The 18,217-nt window shown below is 51.7% G+C and overlaps 1 protein-coding gene across 2 annotated transcripts in view; it reads right to left on the reverse strand.

The window, feature by feature from the left end:
* The window catches only part of LOC115126219 (F-BAR and double SH3 domains protein 2-like), a 111,706-nt gene that overhangs the window by 56,286 nt on the left and 37,203 nt on the right, over window positions 1-18,217 (reverse strand). For both annotated transcript variants that reach the window (XM_065000524.1, XM_065000525.1), the window contains exon 3: window positions 14,496-14,541. In XM_065000524.1, the coding sequence (XP_064856596.1) occupies window positions 14,496-14,541 (46 nt within the window). The remainder of the gene's footprint in view (window positions 1-14,495; window positions 14,542-18,217) is intronic.

Consider the following 18,217-nt stretch of genomic DNA (forward strand, 5'->3'; position numbering starts at 1 on the left):
CTCTCTCTGCCTCTGACATCATCAGGGCAGACTGGGCTGGGGGGGGTTAGGGTAGACTGGGCTGGGCTGGGGGGGTTAGGGTGTGTGTGTCTGCAACAGAGAGAAAGAGGCATTCAACTCCTCTCAATGGATACAGTGATCAGCTGGCCATACATCTTCTATTTACCTTCCTCCACCTCTTCCTCCTCTTCCTCAAAGTAGGGGCTCAAAATAACTAAAATAAACACACAAACACACAGGCTTAGTTTATCCTCTGTCTGTGTTTCTCTACAGCCTCCAAACCCACAAATGTGGTCCTGTCTCCCTTCTCTTTGGTTCAGTCTTGTCAGTACAACACCAGACCAGGACAGTGTCTTGTCAGTACCAGACCAGGACAGTGTCTTGTCAGTACCAGACCAGGACAGTGTCTTGTCAGTACAACACCAGACCAGGACAGTGTCTTGTCAGTACCAGACCAGGACAGTGTCTTGTCAGTACAACACCAGACCAGGACAGTGTCTTGTCAGTACCAGACCAGGACAGTGTCTTGTCAGTACCAGACCAGGACAGTGTCTTGTCAGTACAGCACCAGACCAGGACAGTGTCTTGTCAGTACAGCACCAGACCAGGACAGTGTCTTGTCAGTACCAGACCAGGACAATGTCTTGTCAGTACCGAACCAGGACAGTGTCTTGTCAGTACCAGACCAGGACAATGTCTTGTCAGTACCGAACCAGGACAGTGTCTTGTCAGTACAGTACCAGACCAGGACAATGTCTTGTCAGTACAACACCAGGACAGTGTCTTGTCAGTACCAGACCAGGACAGTGTCTTGTCAGTACAGTACCAGACCAGGACAGTGTCTTGTCAGTACCAGACCAGGACAGTGTCAGCCAGTGATTCTCTCTCCATTACGATCAGGCCCTGAGTTAGACCTGGGAGACCAGTACCAGGTGACAGGACTGGTCTAGAACCAGAGAGAACCAGAAATACCAGAAAACACTGTAGCCTGCAAGGAATAGAGCAGCACGCATACACACATCACTCAACCCCAACGAAGTGAGGTAGGCTAAAGGATATGAGGTCACCTCCAGCGTCGGAGCATGGACAAAACACTGGCATAGGCAGGCACACACACACTTCCTGTTTTTGTCCATGCCAGAGAGGATAAGAGAGCACTCAGACCACAGGATATCCTGACCAGACCAGAGAGAGGGAGAGACGGAGAGAAAGCGAGAGAAAGAAAGAGGGAGAAAGGGAGGGAGGAGGAGAGAGGAGGAGAAAGAGTGAATGTGGCGTGATGCATGTCGATATCGTCAGCTCAACATCTTAAAAAGAAAAGGATGGATAAAAAGGAAAGTACAGCAGAAAGTGTCGCAAATCAGTCACCATCCCTACAGTCACCATCCCTACAGTCACCATCCCTACAGTCACCATCCCTACAGTCACCATCCCTACAGTCACCCTCCCTACAGTCACCCTCCCTCCATTCCTCCCTCCATTCCTCCCTCTCACTCACCATCCCTACAGTCACCATCCCTCCATCCCTCCCTCTCACTCACCATCCCTACAGTCACCATCCCTCCATTCCTCCCTCTCACTCACCATCCCTACAGTCACCCTCCCTCCATTCCTCCCTCTCACTCACAATCCCTACACTCACCATCCCTCCATTCATCCCTCTCACTCACCATCCCTCCAGTCACCATCCCTCCATTCCTCCCTCTCACTCACCATCCCTACAGTCACCCTCCCTCCATTCCTCCCTCTCACTCACCATCCCTACAGTCACCATCCCTCCATTCCTCCCTCTCACTCACCATCCCTACAGTCACCATCCCTCCATTCATCCCTCTCACTCACCATCCCTCCATTCCTCCCTCTCACTCACCATCCCTACAGTCACCATCCCTCCATTCCTCCCTCTCACTCACCATCCCTACAGTCACCCTCCCTCCATTCCTCCCTCACCATCCCTACAGTCACCATCCCTCCATTCCTCCCTCTCACTCACCATCCCTACAGTCACCCTCCCTCCATTCCTCCCTCTCACTCACCATCCATACAGTCACCATCCCTCCATTCCTCCCTCTCACTCACCATCCCTACAGTCACCCTCCCTCCATTCCTCCCTCTCACTCACCATCCCTACAGTCACCATCCCTCCATTCCTCCCTCTCACTCACCATCCCTACAGTCACCATCCCTAGTCACCCTCCCTCCATTCCTCCCTCTCACTCACCATCCCTACAGTCACCATCCCTACAGTCACCCTCCCTCCATTCATCCCTCTCACTCACCATCCCTACAGTCACCATCACTCCATTCCTCCCTCTCACTCACCATCCCTACAGTCACCATCCCTACAGTCACCCTCCCTCCATTCCTCCCTCTCACTCACCATCCCTACAGTCACCATCCCTCCATTCCTCCCTCTCACTCACCATCCCTACAGTCACCATCCCTCCATTCCTCCCTCTCACTCACCATCCCTACAGTCACCATCCCTCCATTCCTCCCTCTCACTCACCATCCCTACAGTCACCCTCCCTCCATTCATCCCTCTCACTCACCATCCCTCCATTCCTCCCTCTCACTCACCATCCCTACAGTCACCCTCCCTCCATTCATCCCTCTCACTCACCATCCCTACAGTCACCATCCCTCCATTCCTCCCTCTCACTCACCATCCCTACAGTCACCATCCCTCCATTCCTCCCTCTCACTCACCATCCCTCCATTCCTCCCTCTCACTCACCATCCCTACAGTCACCCTCCCTCCATTCATCCCTCTCACTCACCATCCCTACAGTCACCATCCCTCCATTCCTCCCTCTCACTCACCATCCCTACAGTCACCATCCCTCCATTCCTCCCTCACCATCCCTACAGTCACCCCTCTCACTCACCATCCCTCCATTCCTCCCTCTCACTCACCATCCCTCCATTCATCCCTCTCACTCACCATCCCTCCATTCCTCCCTCTCACTCACCATCCCTACAGTCACCATCCCTCCATTCCTCCCTCTCACTCACCATCCCTACAGTCACCATCCCTCCATTCATCCCTCACACTCACCATCCCTACAGTCACCCTCCCTCCATTCATCCCTCTCACTCACCATCCCTCCATTCCTCCCTCTCACTCACCATCCCTCTATTCATCCCTCTCACTCACCATCCCTCTCACTCACCATCCCTACAGTCACCATCCCTCCATTCCTCCCTCTTCATCCCTACAGTCACCATCCCTCCATTCCTCCCTCTTCATCCCTACAGTCACCATCCCTCCATTCATCCCTCTCACTCTCCATCCCTCCATTCCTCCCTCTCTCACTCTTCAGCCCTACAGTCACCATTCCTCCCTCTCACTCACTGTTCAGCCCTACAGTCACCATTCCTCCCTCTCACTCACTGTTCAGCCCTACAGTCACCATTCCTCCCTCTCACTCACTGTTCAGCCCTACAGTCACCATTCCTCCCTCTCACTCACTGTTCAGCCCTACAGTGACCATCCCTCCATTCCTCCCTCTTCATCCCTACAGTCACCATCCCTCCATCTCACTCACTATTCAGCCCTACAGTCACCATTCCTCCCTCAACATCCCTCCCTTCCTCCCTCTCACTCACTCTTCAGCCCTACAGTCACCATTCCTCCCTCTCACTCACTGTTCATCCCTACAGTCACCATCCCTCCATTCCTCCCTCTCTCACTCTTCAGCCCTACAGTCACCATTCCTCCCTCTCACTCACTGTTCAGCCCTACAGTCACCATTCCTCCCTCTCACTCACTCACTGTTCAGCCCTACAGTCACCATTCCTCCCTCTCACTCACTGTTCAGCCCTACAGTCACCATCCCTCCATTCCTCCCTCTCACTCACTCTTCAGCCCTACAGTCACAATCAGGATCTTTCTTTCTCTTTGTCTGAAATTCCCTCCCTGATCCGGTCCTTTTCTATTTCGCTCTTAGAACACCCTTCTCACCCCCCCCACTTAAAAAGATGAGAGAGGCCTGTAATTTTCAACTATGACAGACAAAATGAGTGGAAAAAATCCAGAAAATCACATTGTAGGATTTTTTAATGACTTTATTTGCAAATTATGGTGGAAAATAAGTATTTGGTCAACTACAAATAAGCAAGATTTCTGACTCTCACAGACCTGTAACTTCTTCTTTAAGAGGCTCCTCTGTCCTCCACTCGTTACCTGTATTAATGGCACCTGTTTGAACTTGCTATCAGTATAAAAGACACCTGTCCACAACCTAAAACAGTCACACTCCGAACTCCACTATGGCCAAGACCAAAGAGCTGTCAAAGGACACCAGAAACAAAATTGTAGACCTGCACCAGGCTGGGAAAACTAAATCTGCAATAGGTAAGCAGCTTGGTTTGAAGAAATCAACTGTGGGAGCAATTATTAGGAAATGGAAGACATACAAGACCACTGATAATCTCCCTCGATCTGGGGTTCCACGCAAGATCTCACCCCGTGGGGTCAAAATGATCACAAGAACGGTGAGCAAAAATCCCAGAACCACACGGGGGGACCTAGTGAATGACCTGCAGAGAGCTGGGACCAAAGTAACAAAGCCTACCATCAGTAACACACTACGCCGCAAGGGACTCAAATCCTGCAGTGCAAGACGTGTCCCCCTGCTTAAGCCAGTACATGTCCAGGCCCGTCTGAAGTTTGCTAGAGAGCATTTGGATGATCCAGAAGAAGATTGGGAGTATGTCAAATGGTCAGATGAAACCAAAACAGAAATTTTTGTTAGAAACTCAACTCGTCGTGTTTGGAGGACAAAGAATGCTGAGTTGCATCCAATGAACACCATACCTACTGTGAAGCATGGGGGTGGAAACATCATGCTTTGGGGCTGTTTTTCTGCAAACGGACCAGGACGACTGATCCGTGTAAAGGAAAGAATGAATGGGGCCATGTATCGTGAGATTTTGAGTGAAAACCTCCTTCCATCAGCAAGGGCATTGAAGATGAAACGTGGCTGGGCTTTCAGCATGACAATGATCCAAAACACACCGCCCGGGCAACGAAGGAGTGGCTTCGTAAGAAGCATTTCAAGGTCCTGGAGTGGCCTAGCCAGTCTCCAGATCTCAACCCCATAGAAAATCTTTGGAGGGAGTTGAAAGTCCGTGTTGCCCAGCAACAGCCCCAAAACATCACTGCTCTAGAGGAGATCTGCATGGAGGAATGGGCCAAAATACCAGCAACAGTGTGTGAAAAAGACTTACAGAAAATGTTTGACCTCTGTCATTGCTAACAAAGGGTATATAACAAAGTATTGAGATAAACTTTTGTTATTGACCAAATTTTTCACCATAATTTGAAAATAAATTCATTAAAAAAACCTACAATGTGATTTTCTGGAGAAAAAACATCTCATTTTGTCTGTCATAGTTGAAGTGTACCTATGATGAAAATTACAGGCCTCTCTCATCTTCTTAAGTGGGAGAATGTGCACAATTGGTGGCTGACTAAATGCTTTTTTGCCCCACTGTGTGTGTGTGTGTGTGTGTGTGTGTGTGTGTGTGTGTGTGTGTGTGTGTGTGTGTGTGTGTGTGTGTGTGTGTGTTTGAGCAGATGACACAAGTGAAACACACACACAGTCTCTCACACACACACATAGCAATTATGCAAATGACCCGGCCTTTCCCCGTAACTTTCCCAGGAACAGAGGAGGAGCGAAGGATGAGGAGGAGAGAGGGAGGAGTCAGGGATGAGAGGAGGAAGGGATGAGAGGAGGATGGATGAGAGGAGGAGAGGGATGAGAGGATGAGAGGAGGAGAGGGATGAGAGGAGGAGAGGAGAGGGATGAGGAGGAAAAGGATGAGAGGAGGAGAGGAGGAGGGATGAGAGGAGGAGAGGAGGAGAAGGATGAGAGGAGGAGAAGGATGAGAGGAGGAGAGGGATGAGAGGAGGAGAGGGATGAGAAGGGAGGGATGAGGAGAGAGGGTAAAAGAGGAGAGGGATGAGAGGATGAGAGGGATGAGAGGATGAGAAGGGAGGGATGAGGAGAGAGGGTAAAAGAGGAGAGGGAGGGGCTGATAAGCTGCAGTGCGGACTCCAGACAGACAATTGTTCTCTAGACAAGGCGATGCTGCAACACACACACACTACACACACACTATACACACACAGACTACACACACCTAACTCTCACAGTCTCTCGTCAGAATAAGACGCCCATCCATGGTTCTCGAACGTCACATTTAGAAGTGTTTATGGTTCAGGTTAGGCATTAACGCAATGGTTTGTGATTGGCTTAAAACAAAAATCTCAAAAACAACTTTCTACCTCTGGATTTAAAATTACAACCTTTAGAATCAGAGGCAGATGTTTACGCCCATCTACCCTCCCCGTCCTCAACACCCTCCCTGTCCTCAACACCCTCCTCAACACCCTCTCCGTCCTCAACACCCTCCCCGTCCTCAACACCCTCCCCATCCTCAACACCCTCCTCAACACCCTCCCCGTCCTCAACACCCTCCCCGTCCTCAACACCGTCCTCAACACCCTCCCCATCCTCAACACCCTCCCCATCCTCAACACCCTCCTCCTCCTCAACCCCCTCCTCAACACCCTCCCCGTCCTCAACACCCTCCTCAACACCCTCCCCGTCCTCAACACCCTCCCCGTCCTCAACACCCTCCTCAACATCCTCAACACCCTCCTCAACACCCTCCCCATCCTCAACACCCTCCCCATCCTCAACACCCTCCTCAACACCCTCCCCATCCTCAACACCCTCCCCATCCTCAACACCCTCCCCATCCTCAACACCCTCCTCAAAACCCTCCCCGTCCTCAACACCCTCCCCGTCCTCAACACCCTCCTCAACACCCTCCCCGTCCTCAACACCCTCCCCGTCCTCAACACCCTCCTCAACCTCAACACCCTCCCCAACACCCTCCCCGTCCCCAACACCCTCCTCAACACCCTCCCCGTCCTCAACACCCTCCCCGTCCTCAACACCCTCCCCGTCCTCAACACCTTCCCCGTCCCCAACACCCTCCCCGTCCTCAACACCCTCGTCAACACCCTCCCCATCCTCAACACCCTCCCCGTCCTCAACACCCTCCTCAACACCCTCCCCAACACCCTCCCCATCCTCAACACCCTCCTCAACACCCTCCCCAACACCCTCCTCGTCCTCAACACCCTCCCCAACACCCTCCCCATCCTCAAAACCCTCCCCGTCCTCAACATCCTCCCCGTCCTCAACATCCTCGTCAACACCCTCCCCATCCTCAACACCCTCCCCGTCCTCAACACCCGCCTCCTCCTCAACCCCTCCTCAACCCCCTCCCCAACACCCTCCCCATCCTCAACACCCTCCTCAACACCCTCCTCGTCCTCAACACCCTCCCCAACACCCTCCCCAACACCCTCCCCATCCTCAAAACCCTCCCCAACACCCTCCCCGTCCTCAACACCCTCCTCAACACCCTCCCCGTCCCCAGCACCCTCCCCGTCCTCAACACCCTCCCCGTCCTCAACACCCTCCTCAACACCCTCCCCATCCTCAACACCCTCCTCAACACCCTCCCCATCAACACCCTCCCCATCAACAGCCTCCCCGTCCTCAACACCCTCCTCCTCCTCCTCAACCCCTCCTCAACACCCTCCCCGTCCTCAAAACCCTCCCCGTCCTCAACACCCTCCTCAACACCCTCCCCTCCTCAACACCCTCCTCAACACCCTCCCCATCCTCAACACTATCCTCAACACCCTCCCCTCCTCAACACCCTCCCCATCCTCAACACCCTCCCAGTCCTCAACACCCTCCTCAACACCCTCCCCGTCCTCAACACCCTCCTCAACACCCTCCCCATCCTCAACACCCTCCCCGTCCTCAACACCCTCCTCAACACCCTCCCCGTCCTCAACACCCTCCTCAACACCCTCCCCATCAACACCCTCCCCATCAACACCCTCCCCGTCCTCAACACCCTCCTCCTCCTCAACCCCTCCTCAACACCCTCCCCGTCCTCAAAACCCTCCCCGTCCTCAACACCCTCCTCAACACCCTCCCCTCCTCAACACCCTCCTCAACACCCTCCCCATCCTCAACACTATCCTCAACACCCTCCCCCTCCTCAACACCCTCCCCATCCTCAACACCCTCCCAGTCCTCAACACCCTCCCCGTCCTCAACACCCTCCTCAACACCCTCCCCGTCCTCAACACCCTCCTCAACACCCTCCCCATCCTCAACACCCTCCCGTCCTCAACACCCTCCTCAACACCCTCCCCGTCCTCAACACCCTCCTCAACACCCTCCCCATCCTCAACACCCTCCCTGTCCTCAACACCCTCCCCGTCCTCAACACCCTCCCCATCCTCAACACCCTCCCCATCCTCAACACCCTCCTCAACACCCTCCCCGTCCTCAACACCCTCCCCGTCCTCAACACCCTCCTCAACCCCCCCCGTCCTCAACACCCTCCCCGTGCTCAACACGCTCCCCGTCCTCAACCTTCTCCCCGTCCTCAACACCCTCCTCAACACCCTCCCCGTCCTCAACACCCTCCCCGTGCTCAACACCCTCCCCGTCCTCAACACCCTCCTCAACACCCTCCCCGTCCTCAACACCCTCCTCAACACCCTCCCCATCCTCAACACCCTCCCCAACACCCTCCCCATCCTCAACACCCTCAACACCCTCCTCAACACCCTCCCCGTCCTCAACACCCTCCCCGTGCTCAACCTTCTCCCCGTCCTCAACACCCTCCTCAACACCCTCCCCGTCCTCAACACCCTCCCCGTCCTCAACACCCTCCCCGTCCTCAACACCCTCCCAGTCCTCAACACCCTCCCAGTCCTCAACACCCTCCTCAACACCCTTCCCGTCCTCAACACCCTAGTAAAACCAAAACCTACTTGAAGGTAACTGCGCTCACTGTTGCCCCTAGTGTCCGGTTTCCACCTCATCTCCCGACATCCTCAGACATGGATGGACGTGGAATACTGACTTGTATCACCGGTGACCTGGCTGACTACACATGACCACACACAACCACAGACTTACACAGAAACACACACTACGTCTTGTAATGGGAATCGATTCAGAATTGATTCCATCGATCGCTGAACACGGAGGTGGAATCAGTCGTCCATATGATTCCCAATTTAATTAAGAATTCAAATCGATTCCTATTCAACTAGATAAAACACATTGAGAAAAAAATCATAAATTAAACAGAACACTGCACACACACACTTTTTCTCCAGTCTAGTCCAGTCCAGTCCAGTCTAGTCCAGTCTAGTCCAGTCCACAGAACTATTCCAGGTGTGTGTGCAGGAGGAGTGGCATCAGGAGAAACAACACTGGAAGGCCTGTCATCCACAAACCACACAGATGTTTTGGACTTCGATCCTCGTGGGGACCTAAAAATGTATTTCCTATTTTCACTAAACCTTACCATAACCTTAACACGTAACCCTAAACCTTACCATAACCTTAACACGTAACCCTAAACCTTACCATAACCTTAACACGTAACCCTAAACCTTAACACGTAACCCTAAACCTTACCATAACACGTAACCCTAAACCTTACCATAACACGTAACCCTAACACTTACCGTAACCTTAACGCTGACCTTAACACGTAACCCTAAACCTTAACACGTAACCCTAACCATAACCTAAACCTTAACACGTAACACTAACACTTACCGTAACCTTAACGCTGACCTTAACACGTAACCGTAATTCTAACCCTAACCCTTAACCCCTACGCTTAAAATAGCCTTTGTGCTCATGGGGACGTGGGGAATGTCCCCAAGAGGGAGATTTTTCCTTGTTTTACTGTCCTTGTGGGGACCTAAGTCTCCACAAGGATAGAAGAACCAACCCACACAAACAAGCACGCAAGCCGTATAACCAAGCTATAGGCACACACAGCATGGGAGGATTTTGATTGACAGCTGATAATTAGAGGAGCATGTCTGACATACCATAAAGGCTAGAGGTCAAATGACAGGGCAGCACTCATTCCCTCTCCCTCACATTCTCTCCATCCTTCCCTCCCCCCTCTTCTTCACATTATCTCCCTTTTTCCCTACCTTCCTCCCTCTACTTCACACTCTCTCTCCCTCCTTCCCTCCCCACTCTTCCTCCTACTTCACGTTCTCTCAATCCTTCCCTCCCCCTCTACTTCACATTCTCTCCCTCCCTCTAATTCACATGTTCTCCTTATTCCCCCTCTTCCTCACATTCTCTCCCTCTTTCCCTCTTTCTCACTCAGCTGTGGTTGCTATGAGCAACTCCCCTCTGCTCACCCACTGGCCCTTTCCCAAAAACTCAAACATAGGTGACCGACCGCCTTGATTCTGACCGACTGTCCGCCTCGATTCTGACCGACCGCCTCGATCCTGACCGACCGACCGCCTCGATCCTGACCGACCGTCCGCCTCGATCCTGACCGACCGTCCGCCTCGATCCTGACCGACCGTCCGCCTCGATCCTGACCGACCGCCCGCCTCGATCCTGACCGACCGCCCGCCTCGATCCTGACCGACCGCCCGCCTCGATCCTGACCGACCGTCCGCCTCGATCCTGACCGACCGCCCGCCTCGATCCTGACCGACCGCCCGCCTCGATCCTGACCGACCGTCCGCCTCGATCCTGACCGACCGACCGCCTCGATCCTGACCGACCGACCGCCTCGATCCTGACCGACCGACCGCCTCGATTCTGACCGACCGACCGCCTCGATTCTGACCGACCGACCGCCTCGATTCTGACCGACCGACCGCCTCGATTCTGACCGACCGACCGCCTCGATTCTGACCGACCGACCGCCTCGATTCTGACCGACCGACCGCCTCGATTCTGACCGACCGACCGCCTCGATTCTGACCGACCGTCCGCCTCGATTCTGACCGACCGTCCGCCTTGATTCTCTACAATTGACGTTGTTTTGGCAATGTTTACGGCCATATTCAACGGGTGTTGAGCGTTCGTAAGTTTGTCAGTTATTCTGCGCTCTGGCTCACTCAGAAGAGAGGGCTCTGAAATCAGAGTAGATGGCCAGAGTGAATTTACCAGCTCTGTCTATCAACAGTGACATCATTAACATTCTATTGAAATGGTTACTTGCATAGTGGAGCCTTTTGTTAAGACATGTAGCTAGCTAGGTAAACAATGAACCATAATCCCAACTCATGACGTTACTACCATGCATGAATCTGTCGGTAGCTAACCAACCAGGTTCAATGTTAGCTAGCTAACATTAGGCTATAACTAGCAAAGCAAATGGCTGTGAGATATGAATAATAAGATCATACATGTAATGTTAGCTAGTGAGCCAGCTAATATTAGCTAGCTAGCTAACAGTACAATTTAACTTTCTGACAAAATTAGAAACGTGTAATAGCTGAAAATGTAGCTAGCTAGACTATCTCACCCGTACACATCATGGATGGACACTTCTCCCTGTTACAGATGCCACGGTTGCCCTTAGTTTGAAGATGTAATCCGGAGACAGGTGTTTCCTCTCTCTCTTTAGCTATCATACTCAAATTCCACTGATTTCACAACGTGATCCTTCAGAAAGTGGAGAGCAACACTTATGCAGTTGTACGACGTGACACGTGAGAAAAGCCGTGTTAGACAGGATTCCCTACACATACTGACCAGCTCATGTTATAGACAGACGCGTGCTATACGGCAGACCAATCTGAACTCATCTCTTGGCATGTCCAGCCCTCTCATTATCTTAGCCAATCATGGCTAGTGGGAAGGTTGCTGGCTTTTTCCTGTGGTTCAACCAACTAGGCTCGTAATTTAACAATTGTATTCATATTTACAGATGGCATACAAGTCTGTTATTAAGGTACATGAAAGTTCACATGGCTCTCGCCTACTTTCGGAAACGAGTCACATGTGATAGAAGATTGTCTGAGAATCACATCACAATACTGCATGAGCTCAGGCAAACACACACACACACACACACCCAGTTACTCTGGCAGAACACACTGTACTAATACCAGAAAGAGTGAGAAAGTCTTCTCCATTCTCCCTCTCCTCTCTTCTCTTCCTCGCTCGCGCACTCTCACTCTCCCTCAACCTCTCTCTCTCTCCCTCTCAACCTCCCTCTCAACCTCCCTCTCACTCCCTCTCAACCTCCCTCTCAACCTCCCTCTCAACCTCCCTCTCAACCTCCCTCTCACTCCCTCTCACTCCCTCTCACTCCCTCTCACTCCCTCTCAACCTCTCACTCACTCTCAACCTCTCACTCACTCTCAACCTCTCACTCACTCTCAACCTCTCACTCACTCTCAACCTCTCACTCACTCTCAACCTCTCACTCACTCTCAACCTCTCACTCACTCTCAACCTCTCACTCTCTCTCGCCCTTCCTATCTCTCTCTCTCGCTCTTCCTCTCGTGTGCACTTTTCCTCTCGCTCTCGCTCGCCCTTCCCCTTTCTCTCGCCCTTCCCCTCTCTGTCGCTCGCCCTTCCCCTCTCTGTCGCTCGCCCTTCCCCTCTCTCTAGCTCGCTCGCCCTTCCTCTCTCTAGCTCGCTCGCCCTTCCCCTCTCTCACCCTTCCCCTCTCTCTAGCTCGCTCTCCCTTCCCCTCTCTGTCGCTCACCCTTCCCCTCTCTGTCGCTCACCCTTCCCCTCTCTGTCGCTCACCCTTCCCCTCTCTGTCGCTCACCCTTCCCCTCTCGCTCACTTGCCCTTCCCCGCTCGCCCTTCCCCTCTCTCTAGCTCGCTCGCTCGCCCTTCCACTCTCTCACCCTTCCTCTCTCTCTAGCTCGCTCGCCCTTCCACTCTCTCACCCTTCCCCTCTCTCTAGCTCGCTCGCCCTTCCACTCTCTCACCCTTCCTCTCTCTCTAGCTCGCTCGCCCTTCCCCTCTCTCACCCTTCCCCCCTCACTAGCTCGCTCGCCCGTCCCCTCTATCTAGCTCGCCTTTCTACTCTCTCTCGCCCTTCTACTCTCGCTCTCTTTCTCTCGCTCTTCCTCGCTCTCTCAATCTTCCTCTCTCTCTCTCTCTCCCGCCCTCTCAATCTTCCTCTCTCTCTCTCTCTCTCTCTCTCTCCCGCCCTCTCTCTCTCAATTCTTCTCTTGCTCCTCCTCTCTCTCATTCGCTCTCTTTTCCTCTCGCTCCTGCTCTCTTTTCCTCTCGCTCCTCCTCTCTTTTCCCATCTCTCTCCCTCTCTCGCTCTTCTCCTCCTCTCTCGCTCCTCCTCCTCTCTCTCGCTCCTCCTCTCTCTCTCGCTCCTCCTCTCTCTCTCTCGCTCCTCCTCTCTCTCTCCCCCTCTCTCTCTCCCCTCCTCTCTCTCTCTCCTCCTCCTCTCTCCCCTCCTCTCTCTCTCTCTCTCTCCTCCTCTCTCTCTCTCGCTCCTCCTCTCTCTCTCTCTCTCTCTCCTCCTCCTCTCTCTCTCTCTCTCTCTCGCTCCTCCTCTATGGCTCTCTCTCTCGCTCCCTCGCTCCTCCTCTCTCTCTCGCTCCTCCTCTCTCTCGCGCTCCTCCTCTCTCTCTCGCTCCTCCTCTCTCTCGCTCCTCCTCTCTTGCTCGCTCTCTCTCTCACTCCTCTCTTGCTCTCTCTCTCTCTCGCTCCTCCTCTCTCTCTCGCTCCTCCTCTCTCTCTCGCTCCTCCTCTCTCTCTCCCGCTCCTCCTCTCTCTCCCGCTCCCTCTCTCCCTCTCCCTCTTCCTCTCTCCCTCTCTCTCTCTCCCTCACTCACTCGCTCTCTCTTCCTCTCTCGCTCTCTCTCTCTTCCTCTCTCGCTCGCTCTCTCTTCCTCTCTCGCTCTCTCTCTCTTCCTCTCTCTCTCTCTCTTCCTCTTCCTCTTCCTCTCTCTCTCTCTCTCTCTCTCTCTCTCTCTCTCTCTCTCTCTGTCTCTCTCTCTCTCTCTCTCTCTCTCTCTCTCTCTCTCTCTCTCTCTCTCTCTCTCTCTCTCTCTCTCTCTCTCTCTCTCTCTCTCTCTCTCTCTCTCTCTCTCTCTCTCTCTCTCTCTCTCTCTCTCTCTCTCTCTCTCTCTCTCTCTCTCTCTCTCTCTCTCCCCCTTTCTCTCTACAGTTCAACAGTGTCTGTGTTCAGCGGGCTGAGGCCGATGAGGCCAGAAAACAATGTTTATTTGTGTGGACAGCTGCTCAGCAAAGAGAGAGAGAGAAGGAGAGTATGCATGTGTAGTAGCGTCCTCAAGAATATGTGTGTGTGTGTGTGTGTGTCTAGCTAAATATGTGTGTGTGTTGCAGTAACTCAAGTATGTGTGTATAGTGAGCTCATGCCAATAGAACAGATTAGATAGACTGATAGAAGATAAGGGCCAGCCTGGCTAAAAGCTACTCTACACCACTCCTAGGGTCAGATATTGAGAGATAAGGACCAGCCTGGCTAAAAGCCACTCTACACCACTCTACTCCTAGGGACAGATATTGAGAGATAAGGACCAGCCTGGCTAGAAGCCCCTCCTCCAGGGACAAGGCTCCTGACAGCAGAGAAAAACCATCAGGTTGTAGAACACAGGCTCTTACCTGGGCATAGTCCCTCTCCAACTGGCCCTTCTTCAAACTGTATGTCCTAGAGAGAGAGAGAGAGAGAGGAGATGTTAATATATGTTTCCTTGCCAATAAAGCCCTTAAATTGAATGGAGAGAGAAAGATGTTGTAGTTGACTGACAAAAGGAGAACAACGTTGATGGAGCAGTGACACAGCAGGAAACCAGGCTAGAACGTACCTCCCAGTGAGACACTACCAGGCTAGAACGTACCTCCCAGTGAGACACTACCAGGCTAGAACTTACCTCCCAGTGAGACACTACCAGGCTAGAACGTACCTCCCAGTGAGACACTACCAGGCTAGAACGTACCTCCCAGTGAGACACTACCAGGCTAGAACGTACCTCCCAGTGAAACACTACCAGGCTAGAACGTACCTCCCAGTGAGACACTACCAGGCTAGAACGTACCTCCCAGTGAGACACTACCAGGCTAGAACGTACCTCCCAGTGAGACACTACCAGGCTAGAACGTACCTCCCAGTGAGACACTACCAGGCTAGAACGTACCTCCCAGTGAGACACTCCCAGGCTAGAACGTACCTCCCAGTGAGAAACTACCAGGCTAGAACGCACCTCCCAGTGAGACACTACCAGGCTAGAACTCACCTCCCAGTGAGACACTACCAGGCTAGAACTCACCTCCCAGTGAGACACTACCAGGCTAGAACGTACCTCCCAGTGAGACACTCCCAGGCTAGAACGTACCTCCCAGTGAGAAACTACCAGGCTAGAACGTACTCCCAGTGAGACACTACCAGGCTAGAACTCACCTCCCAGTGAGACACTACCAGGCTAGAACGCACCTCCCAGTGAGACACTACCAGGCTAGAACGCACCTCCCAGTGAGACACTACCAGGCTAGAACGCACCTCCCAGTGAGACACTACCAGGCTAGAACGCACCTCCCAGTGAGACACTACCAGGCTAGAACGTACCTCCCAGTGAGACACTACCAGGCTAGAACGTACCTCCCAGTGAGACACTACCAGGCTAGAACGTACCTCCCAGTGAGACACTACCAGGCTAGAACACACCTCCCAGTGAGACACTACCAGGCTAGAACGCACCTCCCAGTGAGACACTACCAGGCTAGAACTCACCTCCCAGTGAGACACTACCAGGCTAGAACTCACCTCCCAGTGAGACACTACCAGGCTAGAACGTACTCCCAGTGAGACACTACCAGGCTAGAACTCACCTCCCAGTGAGACACTACCAGGCTAGAACTCACCTCCCAGTGAGACACTACCAGGCTAGAACGTACTCCCAGTGAGAAACTACCAGGCTAGAACGTACCTCCCAGTGAGACACTACCAGGCTAGAACACACCTCCCAGTGAGACACTACCAGGCTAGAACGTACCTCCCAGTGAGACACTACCAGGCTAGAACGCACCTCCCAGTGAGACACTACCAGGCTAGAACTCACCTCCCAGTGAGACACTACCAGGCTAGAACGTACTCCCAGTGAGACACTACCAGGCTAGAACACACCTCCCAGTGAGACACTACCAGGCTAGAACGTACTCCCAGTGAGACACTACCACTACTCTTTAAAGAGGACAACCAAAGCAATGTTTTCAACTCAACATCCTTGTGTTTTTTCTTTTCTACGCCATGTGGACATCAGACAATGCTGTCAGGTTCCTGGCAGAGCAGGAGGAAGTCCACTCAACTATCACTTAGTGTTCTGGAGGGGATTTCTGTTTGTTTGGTCCATTGCCAAGAGATGGAGAGAGGGAATGCAGGAAGAGAGGGAGAAAGTTAGATAAAGAGGGAGGAAGGAGAGCAGAGTGAGAAAGAGTGGACTCAGCGACCCCAGGGTTACGCAAGGCAGGAATTTATGTCCCGCTCTCCCCCATACATCCGCCAGCGGGACAGTGGAGCCCCTATCACAGCAGAGGAATGCATACATACTAAATGCATAACATAGATATACATCTAGTATGTAATGCTAGGCCTAACATAGATATGCCTAACATAGATAGGCCTAGCATTACATACTAGATGAGAAAGATCCTCAGTCACCACCTGTCCAGTATCTCCACATCACATTGCCCTGTATGTGACTCACTCACTCACGTTGGGCGGTATTCAGGTTTTCATACCGTTTCTCTACCAATACCAGGATATACAGTAATACCTGAAATGTTATTTTATTCTCTCGCACAAAATAAAATTAGGCAACAGGGATCTTGAACCAGGAGGGGATTCAATGTTTCTGCTGAAACCAAGATGCTTGATCATTTATTTATTTATTTCACCTTTATTTAACCAGGTAGGCCAGTTGAGAACAAGTTCTCATTTACAATTGCAACCTGGCCAAGATAAAGCAAAGCAGTGCGACACAGACAACGACACAGAGTTACACATGGAGTAAAACAAACATACAGTCAATAATACAGTATAAACAAGTCTATATACGATGTGAGCAAATGAGGTGAGAAGGGAGGTAAAGGCAAAAAAAGGCCATGGTGGCGAAGTAAATACAATATAGCAAGTAAAACAATGGAATGGTAGATTTGCAGTGGAAGAATGTGCAAAGTAGAAATACAAATAATGGGGTGCAAAGGAGCAAAATTAATTAATTAATTAAATAGAGTAGGGAAAGAGGTAGTTGTTTGGGCTACATTATAGGTGGGCTATGTATAGGTGCAGTAATATGTGAGCTGCTCTGACAGTTGGTGCTTAAAGCTAGTGAGGGAGATAAGTGTTTCCAATTTAAGAGATTTTTGTAGTTCGTTCCAGTCATGACATCTAGACACTTAGCTAGCAAGTTAGCAACACAATGCATAGCTGACATCTAGACACTTAGCTAGCAAGTTAGCAACACAATGCATAGCTGACATCTAGACACTTAGCTAGCAAGTCAGCAACACAATGCATAGCTGATATCTAGACACTTAGCTAGCAAGTCAGCAACACAATGCATAGCTGACATCTAGACACTTAGCTAGCAAGTTAGCAACACAATGCATAGCTGACATCTAGACACTTAGCTAGCAAGTCAGCAACACAATGCATAGCTGACATCTAGACACTTAGCTAGCAAGTCAGCAATGCATAGCTGACATCTAGACACTTAGCTAGCAACACAATGCATAGCTGACATCTAGACACTTAGCTAGCAAGTCAGCAATGCATAGCTGACATCTAGACACTTAGCTAGCAAGTTAGCAACACAATGCATAGCTGACATCTAGACACTTAGCTAGCAAGTCAGCAATGTATAGCTGACATCTAGACACTTAGCTAGCAAGTTAGCAACACAATGCATAGCTGACATCTAGACACTTAACTAGCAAGTCAGCAACACAATGCATAGCTGACATCTAGACACTTAGCTAGCAAGTCAGCAATGCATAGCTGATATCTAGACACTTAGCTAGCAAGTCAGCAACACAATGCATAGCTGACATCTAGACACTTAGCTAGCAAGTTAGCAACACAATGCATAGCTGACATCTAGACACTTAGCTAGCAAGTCAGCAACACAATGCATAGCTGACATCTAGACACTTAGCTAGCAAGTCAGCAATGCATAGCTGACATCTAGACACTTAGCTAGCAAGTCAGCAACACAATGCATAGCTGACATCTAGACACTTAGCTAGCAAGTCAGCAATGCATAGCTGACATCTAGACACTTAGCTAGCAAGTTAGCAACACAATGCATAGCTGACATCTAGACACTTAG

This window comes from Oncorhynchus nerka, linkage group LG14, assembly GCF_034236695.1.
Source record: "Oncorhynchus nerka isolate Pitt River linkage group LG14, Oner_Uvic_2.0, whole genome shotgun sequence".
Classification (NCBI taxonomy): Eukaryota; Metazoa; Chordata; class Actinopteri; order Salmoniformes; family Salmonidae; genus Oncorhynchus; species Oncorhynchus nerka.